General features: G+C 39.3%; 1 protein-coding gene across 3 annotated transcripts in view; it reads right to left on the bottom strand.

Moving 5' to 3' along the window:
* The window catches only part of PDCD1LG2 (programmed cell death 1 ligand 2), a 90,875-nt gene that overhangs the window by 63,945 nt on the left and 14,329 nt on the right, over positions 1-12,601 (bottom strand). For all 3 annotated transcript variants that reach the window (XM_053573357.1, XM_053573356.1, XM_053573358.1), the window contains exon 3: positions 4,046-4,351. In XM_053573357.1, the coding sequence (XP_053429332.1) occupies positions 4,046-4,351 (306 nt within the window). The remainder of the gene's footprint in view (positions 1-4,045; positions 4,352-12,601) is intronic.

Below are 12,601 nucleotides of genomic sequence, written 5' to 3' on the forward strand. Positions count from 1 at the left end.
TTAGAATTCTCTACAAGTTTCTACACTAGAAAAATAGATAATGTTTAGCATCTTACAAATATTTATGTTTTTTAGTGAAACAATCATTTCATTCTTACATATGTATCCACTGGCATTTAAATGTCAAAGAAGTGTCTTTTATGAATCTTAAAGCCAACTGACTTTTTTTTTATTTTTTATTTTTTGTTTGTAGAGACAGAGTCTCACTTTATGGCCCTCGGTAGAGTGCCGTGGCCTCACACAGCTCACAGCAACCTCCAACTCCTGGGCTTAAGCGATTCTCTTGCCTCATCCTCCCAAGTAGCTGGGCCTACAGGCGCCTGCCACAACGCCCAGCTATTTTTTGGTTGCAGTTCAGCCGAGGCCGGGTTTGAACCCACCACCCTCGGTATATGGGGCCTGCGCCCTACCGACTGAGCCACAGGCGCCGCCCGCCAACTGACTTTTTAAAAGAAAGTGTTTTTTACACACACCAGCATCCATTGAAAGTGACATACAAAAATTTCAGTTTAAAGTTCAGAGCTTTACATTGTTTCTTTTTATTCCTTGAATCTCACTTCCCATTTCACTTTCCCTACGGAATTTTACCTTAATGCATTATCATAATGATTTATAGCTTTTATAAAAAGATATAAACATAACATTTTGATTTGGCAGCTCTTTTATTCATTTTCTTTATGTGTCTTTACAACAAAGTATTTATAGCTATTAAAATATTTTTCTTGTGACTATGAAGCTTTAAGCATTCAGTTTTCTTTTGCACTGAGATCCAATTCCATTAATAGCACCTACTTCATCAAAATCTAAAATATTATAAATATTGATAATAAACATAAAAGATAAAAATTTACTGGAAATATATACCTCAATGAGATGGATAGGGACCTCTTTTTCAATTGTTAATGAATCTGAGGATGCACGTGACATGATTGGAATGACTCTATATGATAGAATTCAACACCAATTCTATTTCTAGCTTTTTTTTTTTTTGGAGCTAGAAGAGCTAAAGAATCTTGTTCATATGAGTAAGTCAGTGGGAGTGGAAGCAGCTTTGTTATAGCAATGTCATTTCATTCTTTGAATGACAAGATTTATATGCTAAAACCCGTTTATTTTTTTGATTATCAGCTGTTAACTCTGTTAGGGTCTCCTTCAATTTTGGTAAAGGCAGCAAATTTGATCCTTCCTATCTGCAAAAGGATTTGGCAGGGCTGACAGTTCCCCTAGGTGTCAGTGTTTCTGATCACTTTTTTAGCACTATGGAGATTTTTACTCCCCAGATAATGGACTGTATTCATGGTTGGTGAGACATAGGCTTTTTCTGAAGTAGGAAAAAGCAATAGTAAAAGAGGAAGTATATTAGGGGAACCCCAAGAACCTTGCCTGGCAAGCACATTCCCAGCTCATCAAACCAGAGATGTTGGCATGGATGTGGAGAAAAGGGCACACTTCTACACTGCTGGTGGGAATGCACACCAGTATGTTCCTTCTGGAAGGATGTTTGGAGAATACTTAGAGATCTAAAAATAGACCCGCCATTCGATCCTATAATTCCTTTACTAGGTTTATACCCAGAAGACCAAAAATCACAATATAACAAAGATATCTGTACCAGAATGTTTATTGCAGCCCAATTCATAATTGCTAAGTCATGGAAGAAGCCCAAGTGCCCATCGACCCACGAATGGACTAGCAATTTGTGGTACATGTATACTATGGAATATTATACAGCCTTAAAGAAAGATGAAGACTTTACCTCTTTCATGCTTACATGGATGGAGCTGGAACATATTCTTCTTAGCAAAGTATCTCAGGAATGGAAGAAGTATCCAATGTACTCAGCTCTACTATGAAACTAATTTATAGCTTTCACATGAAGGCTATAACCCAACTATAGCACGAGACTATGGGGAAAGGGCCAAGGAAGGGGAAGGGAGGGGGGAGATTATGGTGGAGGGAGGGTAATGTGTGGGGTCACATCTACGGTGCATCTTAGAATGGGTACAGGCGAAACTTACTAAATGCAGAATACAAATGTCTACATACAATAACTAAGAAAATGCCATGAAGGCTACGTTGAACAGTTTGATGAGAATATTTCAGATTGTATATGAAACCAGCACTTTGTACCCCTTGATTACACTAATGTACACAGCTATGATTTAACAATAAAAATAAATAAATTAATAAAAAAAAATTGGGGGGAAGGGGTACTTGGGGGAAGATGAGGCACTAGAAACTCATTTCTTAAAACTGCCTATGCCCAGATATCCCTTTAAAAGTCTTTGTGACTTATACATATGCCAGTTTGATGAGTTTAAGGAACAAATCTCTTCCTTCCACCTGAGAAATCCCTAGTCTAGGAGAAGATGGAAGTAGAGTGACTTCCTAGAATGAGAGGCAGTCCTCTGCCTGAGAGAAAGAGAGGGATGACTGGCCTCCAGTACAGCATTTAGAGACAGAGATCAGTAAACACAAGGGTGGTGATTTAGGGACGCAGATATGTGAGGATCCTGAGAATGCATAAGCTTCTTTGCTTATATTATTTGAACTCAGACTAACTTCAGTATTCTAGAGTTTCACCCAGCTGATGCTTGGATGGAGGAAATGCAATAAAGATACAAAACAGTTGCATTTAAGCTAATGGCTTTTCTTGTGGTTTCTCAATTATGGTTTCATTTCATTGATGGTTGAGGTGTGAGGAGGTCACTGTCCATGTCACAACTGAGGATCTTTTAACCCAATCTCTAGATGTTTGCCATATGTCAGGCACCATACTGAGCTCTTTATATTCAACATCTCTCTTAACATTTATAACAATTCTATGTGGTAGGCACTACTCTTGCCCTCCTTTTACCAATAAAAAACATGAAGTTATGAACAGTGAAATAATCTGCCCAAGGACCCAGAAGAAAACATTCACCCTTGTGTCCAGTCCTTCTAGTTTGTCCTTCTTTGTAGCAGATTATAAAGCTGCACCATTGCCTCCAGGGTTAACTGTCTTTTGGAGCCAAAATCCACAGACCTTCTGGCAGGCAGCACAGACACTGTGTCAGCCCTGAGGAGTGGGAGAGAGAGGGGCCCGAGACATACTTGTCTAGTTTGACTCAGAACACTGAATGGAACCTGGGAAATACAACCCAATGGACACGCTAAATGGATTCTTTTACAGTGGTTATATGACCTTTCCCAGAATGAACAAGAATGTGAAGATTCTGTTCAGATTTTGGTTTTCAGCTTGTGTTGGGGTGGAGAGAGCCCTGAATCCAGAGGAATGGGAAAACCTATTGACTCAAAGGGCTCTCCGCAGCTACTCACCTCACTTCTCTGAACCTCTGCTACTTAATCTGCTAGAGAGAGGGTGTGGGTTTGAGCAGTGTTTCCCAACCTTTTAACTTTTTACGAACCAGAATAAGAAATCAAATTTTACACCATGACCCAACAGACAGACACACACACGCACACCCCTCTAGAACAAGATTTTTATCAAACAACACACTCAGCCCTTCTGTGTGATATCCTCTGATCTATTCTATTTATTTTATTTTAGTCATTCATTTTGTGTGTGTGTGGTCGTGGGTGGGGGGAGCATCCATCTGGTTGCTATTCATTAAATTGATATTAAATACGTTTTAATGGAAAGCAAACCATGTTTTAAAAAACTCTGGACTGGAGAAATAAACTACTGGAAAAGGATAGCTTAATAATCAAGTCAGAAACATTTGGGGGTGGGTGGGGGGGACTAGGAATGAGGCAAAGCTTATCTTTAGCACCTTCTCACCTTTCAGCGACTCGTTTTTTCCCTACCTTCCTCTAGCCCCATTATATTCCTACAACTTCTACCCCTATTTACTTTTAACTTCAATTGATTTATAGTCGGATATCACCAAATATTTCTGAGCAGGTGCTTTTGTTTTGTGTGAAATAGGTCTGCCTCCTTAAAACCATCCTTCTGCCTTTTGCTCCAGGGACTTGTGGTGAATTTCTGTTCCTGCAGCTAATGTAGGTTCTCTTTTGGAGAGATGCCTCTGTGGAAACCACTCACCTCTGACTTTCAGAGTCAGGTACTTGTAGTCCCAGGCAACCCCATAGATGATCAGGCAGTGGTACTGCCCTGCGTCCCTCACTTGGACGTGAGGGATGTGGAATATGGCCTTCCCCAGGGGCAGCTGCTCCTCCAGCAAAGTGGCTCTTTCCGCAGGCAAGGCTGTATCGTTTTCTACCTTTTGCAAAACGGCTTTTATTTCTTCAAGTTTCACTTGGCCTCCGGTGTCAAAATCACACTCCAGGGTCACATTGCTGCCATAGTCCACTATGTACAGCTCCTTAGGGACTGTCACTGTGAATAAAGCTGAAAAGAAAATAAGGCATTTTGTCACTGTCTGCCTTTACTTTACATTCCAGTTCTTACAAAGTGGGAGCTAAGACTCATCCCCCTGTTTTCCAGGAGATGCCTGTCATGATCTGGGCATTCCTTTGAGGTCTTTTCTCTCCTTTGCCCCATCCACCTGGGCAGGAGTGAAATTCTTTATTTTTTTATTTTTTTTTTACAGACAGAGTCTTATTCTGTCGCCCTCAGTAGTGCTGTGGCATCACAGCTCACAGCAACCTCCAGCTATTGGGCCTAGGCAATTCTTTTGCCTCAGCCTCCCGAGTAGGTGGGACTTCAGGCACCTGCCACAATGCTTGCCTATTTTTTGTTGCAGTGTGACCGGGGCCAGGGCCGGGTTCAAACCCGCCACCCTTGGTATATGGGGCTGGCGCCCCACTCATTGAGCCACAGGTGCCACCCCCAGGAGTGAAATTCTTGACCTGTGGCTGTGAGATAGTTCTCTGCTCTAAACACTCCCATCTGTGCAGCTGATTGCCTTACTGTGCCTTCTCAGGCAGCCTAGCAAGAGCTGCTGGTGGACAGACACTGCTTGCTCTTGGTGGCCTCTCCTACCCTCTTCCTGGGAGCCCTCAAGTCATTTCAGGTCACCCCTCAACATTTGTGACAATGAAATGTCTCCTACGATTCCCCTTCCAGCAAGATCTGAGCTCCTTTTACTTAGTTGCCTTCACATCCTGTTACATGGGTTCAATGTCTCCAGTCTATATGGTATGGGCCAGTTTGTATCTTTCCTTGCCAAATATCACTTCCTCTCACTGGTGACAGTAACAATGGCATATATCATGTGTTGAGTTCTTACTATGTGTTAGACAATCTGCTAACAGGTTATCTCATTTAATCTTCCCAGGAAGCCAGTGAGGTCAGCAAATCTGCTATCCTCTTTTACAAAAATGAAGCAGAGGCACAGAAAGGTTAAGCAACTTTCTCAAGATTGCACAGCCAGGATCAGATCAAGTATTTTTAAGTGCCAAATGTTCTTAACTATCATATCATACAAGCCTCTATTGATGTGAATAAAGGGAAAGGATATTTAACGTACACCTACTTACTATGTGCCAAGCCAGCCACTGTGCTAGCCACTTTATATCACTTAATACTGAAAATGTGACCATGAAATACGTCTTGTCAGTATGGTTTTGTAGTTAAGGAAACTGGTTCAAAGAAGTTCGCTTCAGGACATGCAGTTAGTAAACTTCAAATTCACAGTCAGCCAGATGTTTGATTTCCAAATCTGTAGTTTCCACTCACAAAGTATTTTTCAAACTTTGTACTGTGATGTACACACCACCAGAAGTATGTAAGATGATTTTAAATTGAGAAAAATCAAGGCCTAAAGGAAGTAGAATTATTCAGAGGGGAATTTATTCCCTTTTAATTCTATTTCAATCCCTCTTTTACATATAATTTGCAACTCTCACATCTGGCTATTTTTCTTTTTAATAAAACAGGAAGCTTCCAGGCACATAATAGTATCTGGGTAGAATTTGATAACACTCCTTTATTTTTATTGCATTTATTTTGGTTCCAATCCTCTATTTCCCAGGACAAGTGATACTCATTTTCCATCTACCACAGGGGCATACTGCTTTTCAAAAAAAAAAAAAAAATTATAACTGGAATTGATTTAAATAATTCTATAAAAAAATAATAACATAAAAGAGGTAAAGCTTTACCTCTTTCATGCTTACATGGATGGAGCTGGAACATATTCTTCTTAGCAAAGTATCTCAGGAATGGAAGAAAAAGTATCCAATTTACTCAGCCCTACTATGAAGCTAATTTATAACTTTCATATGAAGGCTATAACCCAACTATAGCACAAGAATATGGGGAAAGGGCCAAGGGAGGGGAGAGAAGGGGGGCAAGTCAGGGTGGAGGGAGGGTAATGGGTGGGGCCACACCTACGGTGCATCTTAGAATGGGTACAGGTGAAACCTACTAAATGCAGAATACAAATGTCTACATACAATAACTAAGAAAATGCTATGAAGGCTATGTTGAACAGTTTGATGAGAATATTTCAGATTGTATATGAAACCAGCACATTATACCCCTTGATTGCACAAATGTACACAGCTATGATTTAACAATAAAAAAATAAATATAAAAAAATTACAGTCTAAAAAAAAATAATAGCATAAGGAGTAGCGAAACATAGCAAAAGCAGTGAAGGTGTTGTTTGCATGAAAAACTATACACAAATTATGCTATTTCCATTATTGATTCAAGATCCTTTCTATTGACATAGAAAGGATCTTGAATTAATTTCCAAATCATCACAGAAGATTCGATCAAATTATGTTCCATAGAACCTGATCCACTTATTCATGAATTTATTCAATCAAATTGTCCATTCAATGAATATTTGGGACTTCATCTAAGCACTAGTTACTCTAGAGGTAGTTTCAGTATAAAACATGGTCTTGGAAGAGCATAGGATTTTGTGACAGAGGAGCCTGGGTCCAAATCTTGACTGTACTCGGATTAGGAGTCCTTTGTGAGCTTGTCATTTAACCTTCATGAGTCTCAGCCTCTGTAGGATAATATTTAGAAATAAACATATCCTACATCAAGCACACAAAGTGAACTTAGTGTGAGTTTAAAATGGCTTGCTTTTTTCCAGAGGCTTAAGGGACCTGGGCGCCCCGGGACACACGCAGAGTTGGCTTGCTGGGAGTTAAAAATTCCACAAGCCCATTCCCTGAAGCTGTGTGCCCTGTGAAGCCTGAGATCAAAGGGCATGCCACCCTTCCTCAGAGATACGGGCCAGAGGGTTGACGTATGTTAATAACATATTGTCAGAGGTCTATAGGTGCTCTGCCCTGAGGCAAAGACACAGTCGTTACTTCATACTGAGTAAACTGAGTGAAAGCTTGAAGATATTCTTCTGTTAACTCTGTTCCCCTGTGGCTACTTTCTTCTTTGTGATCTTTATTTAGATACTTGCCCAGAGATTAGTCAGTGTCTAGAAGAAGATGTTTACTACAAAAGTGATTGTGTTGGTATGGTAACAGGATATTTCCTTTCAAGTTAATTTCAGATAGGTAAAATGAGGTAATGGTGAAACTAACAGATAATAGATTAAGTGTGTATGTGACTAGAAAGGTATAAAATCAAAACCCTGAATAAAGAATTTCCCTACATGCCATCCCATCCAGTGTAGTCTGTTTCTTGACTTAATAATTACAGGAGTGAGTTTACACCCACGGCAAAGCTGCTGTTCATTCATGTCTCTAGCCACGCAACAGCCTCTTTATCTGTAAAACGAAGTTGATGTCTGGCTCTCAATATTGTGGTGAACACTGGACAGGTGATAGATGTGAAGTGTTTAGGTTTGCAGATAGTGCGCACCCAGCGAACATTAGCTCCTTTCTTTTGTTCTTGGAAAAGTGATATTTCATATACAGAATGCATGGTGATTCTTTATTAGCCAAGAAGGCCCCTCCATTTCTGGACCCGATTTCTCAGTATGTAGTCTAAATAACTTTTTCTTGCTGTTTGAATGGTTCATGTTGCAATTCTCTTTTAATTCAAGATTTTCTTCCCACTATCCTGTAAGACTTTGAAGTCAATGACCAGGTTGAGTTTGCTTTGATATCTCCGCTACTTAGCACATACTAAGTTCCTGTTAAGAGTTTGGCATAAATACATGGCAGAAAAAGAAAGAAAGAATGGATGAGCCTGATGATAGGGACTTCTTTTTTCCTTTCATCAAACTGTGGCTTGCCTGAGATCACATAAACTGGCATTCTTAATTGCCACATGACACTATAGTGACATGTACAAACTTGACCTTTATCAAAAATGACTGACAAGTTCATATCTTGCCTCTACCCCCTCATTTCAGCACATTCATGTGTCCTTCTGCAGAGATTTATGGTACAGAGAGGAGTTCATGTACACCAAGCTCCTATAAGGGAGTACTTCTACATAATACAATGTTAAGCAGAGCTGTACTTGCTTGGCCAGGTTTCTATATGATTCTATTTTTCAGAATCCACATTACACTTGTGATAACTCTCTCAGGGTCTCTATAAGGCAAACTTCTTAACGTAGACCCTTTTATGATAAAAACTGACTCTAAATACTTGAGTTATTAAGTCTGTTATACCTAAGACAGAACCACCTGATACCAAACCCACCCTTCCCAGGAAGAATAACATTTATTTATTCATTCATCAAAACTGTATTAACCATCTTCTATGCACCAGGTTCAGAATAACTATAAGATTAATTGTTATTTGGTATAATTTTGCCTCAGTTAAAGCTTCTAAGACACAGAAGACTTTGAGCTTGCTTGTTCCATATAAATTGAGGGGTTTAGAAAATGCAAAACACTTTTGGGTTTACTACTTTCACACTGAGAAAACTTGTGGGGAAAAATATTTACTACTATTTTTACTCTTCTCATAATACTTCCTTCTTTTTTTATACATGACAAAATAGCAAACAGTCAAGGAAATGAGGCTTGCAGGAAAGGCTAGTTGCTGAGTCTAAATGACAACAAGAATTGAATAGAAACCTTTGGTAGAGACTCTATTAATTCTATTTAGAATTTATTTACCACGCCGTGCTTTCTTCTCTTGAGAGAGGGCAAGCCTATAACTTCCTCTGGAACTCCCCTTAGCCTACAGCAGAACTCCCCTCTTTACTTCCTGGGCCTTTGATAAAAGTCCATTTTCTGGTTGCTTTCCTCCTCTGCCTTGTGCAGAGCATGTTCTAGGGGTGGTAGGCATAAAGCATACTACCCTCAGGTGGCATTTTCCTCTAATATTTATAAGAGAAAAGAGCAGTTAGCAAGCATGCATCATGTATCTGAGTAGCTCAGAATAACGAGAAGATCAATTGTTGTTTGGTCTAATTTTGCTCCGGTTAAAGCTTCTAAGACATGCAAAGCTTTGAGCTTGATTACCTCATATACATTGAGGGAGTTAGGAAATGCAAAACACTTCTGAAATCCTAAAACATTTTTAGTTGTTGTAAATTACTGAGGCAATCAAAACACTCTTGCAGACAATTTTGTGTGAATCACTAAACAGAGGGCCTCAGTTTTAGTTTATGCTGGAAACACTTGGGAGGTGAAACTATTAATGCCCAGACCCCACTTTGAGTCTGTTAAAATTAAATTCTTTTGGAAGTAAGACCAACAACAATTAGAAAAAAAAATTCCTGGGAGCTTCTAACGTGCAGACCATTGAGAACCATTAGTTAGACAAACACTTGCACTTGCAAACATCATTTACCATTTTGCCATTCAAAGTGTCCTGCTTAATTTCACCTAGGAGTTAGGTAGAAATGAAGACTCTCAGGACTACCTTGGACCTAGAGAATGAGGATCTGTGTTTTAACAAGGTCAGAGTGATTTGCATGCATATTAATGTTTGAGAACAAGAGTGATAATACTGCTCTGCATTTAGACGCTTATTAGGAAGTAGAGTAATAGTTAACATTTTTTAAACAACTATGGTAAGTCAAACACTGGGCTAACCCTTATGTTATCATCTCATTTAATGTTCCCAGCAACTCTGCAAAGTAGGAGTTACTATCTACAATGTACAGATAGAGAAACTGAGGTTTACAGAACACAACTTGTCCAAGGTCAAAGAGTAGCAGCTCACGGAATTAGAATTCAACTTCATCTCTGTGGCCCTAATGCGCATCCATCTCTGTGCTGCTAATACCTCTACAGGTAAGACTATATATCCACTAGTGTGTGTATACTAATGAGATAAACTTTTCTTAGTTTAATGCTAAAGAAAATACATTTGTTTTGTATTCCATGTGCCACATGGTTATTTAATTAAGCTTCAACTTATCTTTGAACACCTGAAGTTATTAGATAAAGGGCTTGAAGTTAAAGGGTAAAGGACTTGATGAAAACACAAAAAACTTCTACACAGCAGGTCCTTTAGCTAGATTAAAGCTGTTAAATTGAGTAATGCTGGAGCCATTTTGAATATTCTCAGGGGAAGTTTGCTTTTCATTTGCAGCCAGGCATCAATGGGGGATCAGCACCTGTCACATCTCCAGAAACACAAAACAAATCATTTGCATTGCCTCCGAAGATAGCTTCTCCTTTAAGCTCATTTTGTATTTTTTCCTCTTTTTTAACAATAAAAGGTCTGAGTTTTTTCAGACTACCTAGACAAAGTACTTGAGAGGTGAGCATGGAGTGGGGCTGCTTTCTTTTTTTTGAGACAGAGTCTCACTTATTAACCCTCAGTAGAGTGCCATAGTGTCACAGCTCACAGCAACCTCCAAATCCTTGGGCCTATGTGTCCCGAGTAGCTGGGACTACAGGCACCTGCCACAACGCCCAGCCATCTTTTAGTTGCAGTTTTGGCTGGGGCTGGGTTTGAACCCACCACCCTTGGTAAATGGGGTTGGCACCCTACCCACTGAGCCACAGGCACTGCCCGGAGTGGGGGTGCTTTCTACAGCCACCTTCTTCAAAAAACTCTGAAGTTTTTGGCTTAGGACAAAATCCTGTTCTGTGTACATGGCTCATGGCCTGATCAATGTAGGAGTATTGCATGGAGACATGTCTTAGCTCAGAAATTCTTTCCCCAACCTGATTCTTCTCCTTTGTATTACTCAGTGGCCAGCATAAGTTGCTTTGGAGCTGAAGACAGGCAAAGTGGAGTGACACAGGCTGTGGGCCTTGCCCCAGAGTAACCTCAAACCTCAACATGGTCATGTGCCCTCTGGTTTTTATCCACCTCTGGAGCATGAGGAAAATGGAAAACTTCATTGAGAAAAGGAAGATTAGAGCTGCTGTTTCCTCTCATACATGACAAGGTATAAAAAAATATTTCTGGGTAATAAAATGTCCTTAGGTTTAGAAATAAAAATCTAAGAAAATATTAACAATATTTAATTTTGAAACACCAATCAAAAAGATGTGAAATTGGCAAAAGGATAGATTAAGGGAACAGAGTAGACTCACATAAAGATGACTTATTGATTTTTGACAAGATTCAAAGGCCAGCCAATGGAGAAAGGGCAGTTTTTCAACAAGTTGGGCTGAACATCCATATACAAAAATAAATGTGCCTCAACCTATACCTCACACCTTATACAAAAATTAACTCAAAATGGATCATAAACCTAAATATAAGATGTACAACTATAAAGTGTGTGGAATAAAATGCAGAAGAAAATCTTTTAGATCTTGGGTTACGGAGAGAGTTTTTAGATATGATACCACATCATATCATGATCTGTAAGGGAACATTTTGATGAATTAGACATCATCAAAGTTAAAATATTTTTTTCTCTGCAAAAGACATAGTTAAGAGAATGAAAAGATGGCTCAGCGTCCATATCTCAATGGTTAGGGCACTGGCCACGTATACCAGGGCTGGTGGGTTTGAATCTGGTCCAGGCCTGCTAAACAACAATGACAGCTAGAACAAAAAATAGCCAGCGTTGTGGCAGGTGCCTATAGTCACAGTTACTTGGGAGACTGAGGCAAGAGAATCACTTAAGCCCAAGAGTTGGAGGTTGCTGTGAGCTGTGATGGCAGGGCACTCTACCAAGGGCGACATATTGAGACTCTGTCTCAAACAAACAAACAAACAAAAAAAGAGAATGAAAAGAAAGGCCACAGACCGGCAGAGAATAGTTGCAAATAACATATCTGATAAAGGACTTGTTTGTGGAATAAAGAACTCTCAGAATTTCACAGTAAAAATAAACACCCTAATTAAAAATGGCCAAATGATTTGCCTACACACTTCACCAAAGGAGATATACTGGTCACCAATAAGTACATAAAAATTTACTTAATATCATTATCCATTAGGAAAATGCGAGTTAAAACTATAATGATATAATTCTACACACCTATTAGAATGATGTTAAGAAAGAAAAGAATATCACGGACTAGAGGAAATGAGGAACAATTGGAACCCCAAACACTGATGGTGGGAATGCAAAAAATGGTATTATGGAAAGGTTTGACAGTTTCTTATAAAGTTAAACCTTATACCTACTATATGACTTAGCAATCCCATTCCTAGATATTTATCCAAGTGATGTATAGCAACTTTATTTATTATCAAACAAAAATGGGAAAAACCCAAATGTCTCTTGACTGGGGAATGGACAAATAAAATGTAGTACACATACAGTGGAATATACTCAGCAACAAACATAAATGCACGATTGATAACATACAATAATATGGATGAATCTCAAATGCATTAC

This window comes from Nycticebus coucang, chromosome 2 (genome assembly GCF_027406575.1).
Source record: "Nycticebus coucang isolate mNycCou1 chromosome 2, mNycCou1.pri, whole genome shotgun sequence".
NCBI classification, from domain to species: Eukaryota; Metazoa; Chordata; class Mammalia; order Primates; family Lorisidae; genus Nycticebus; species Nycticebus coucang.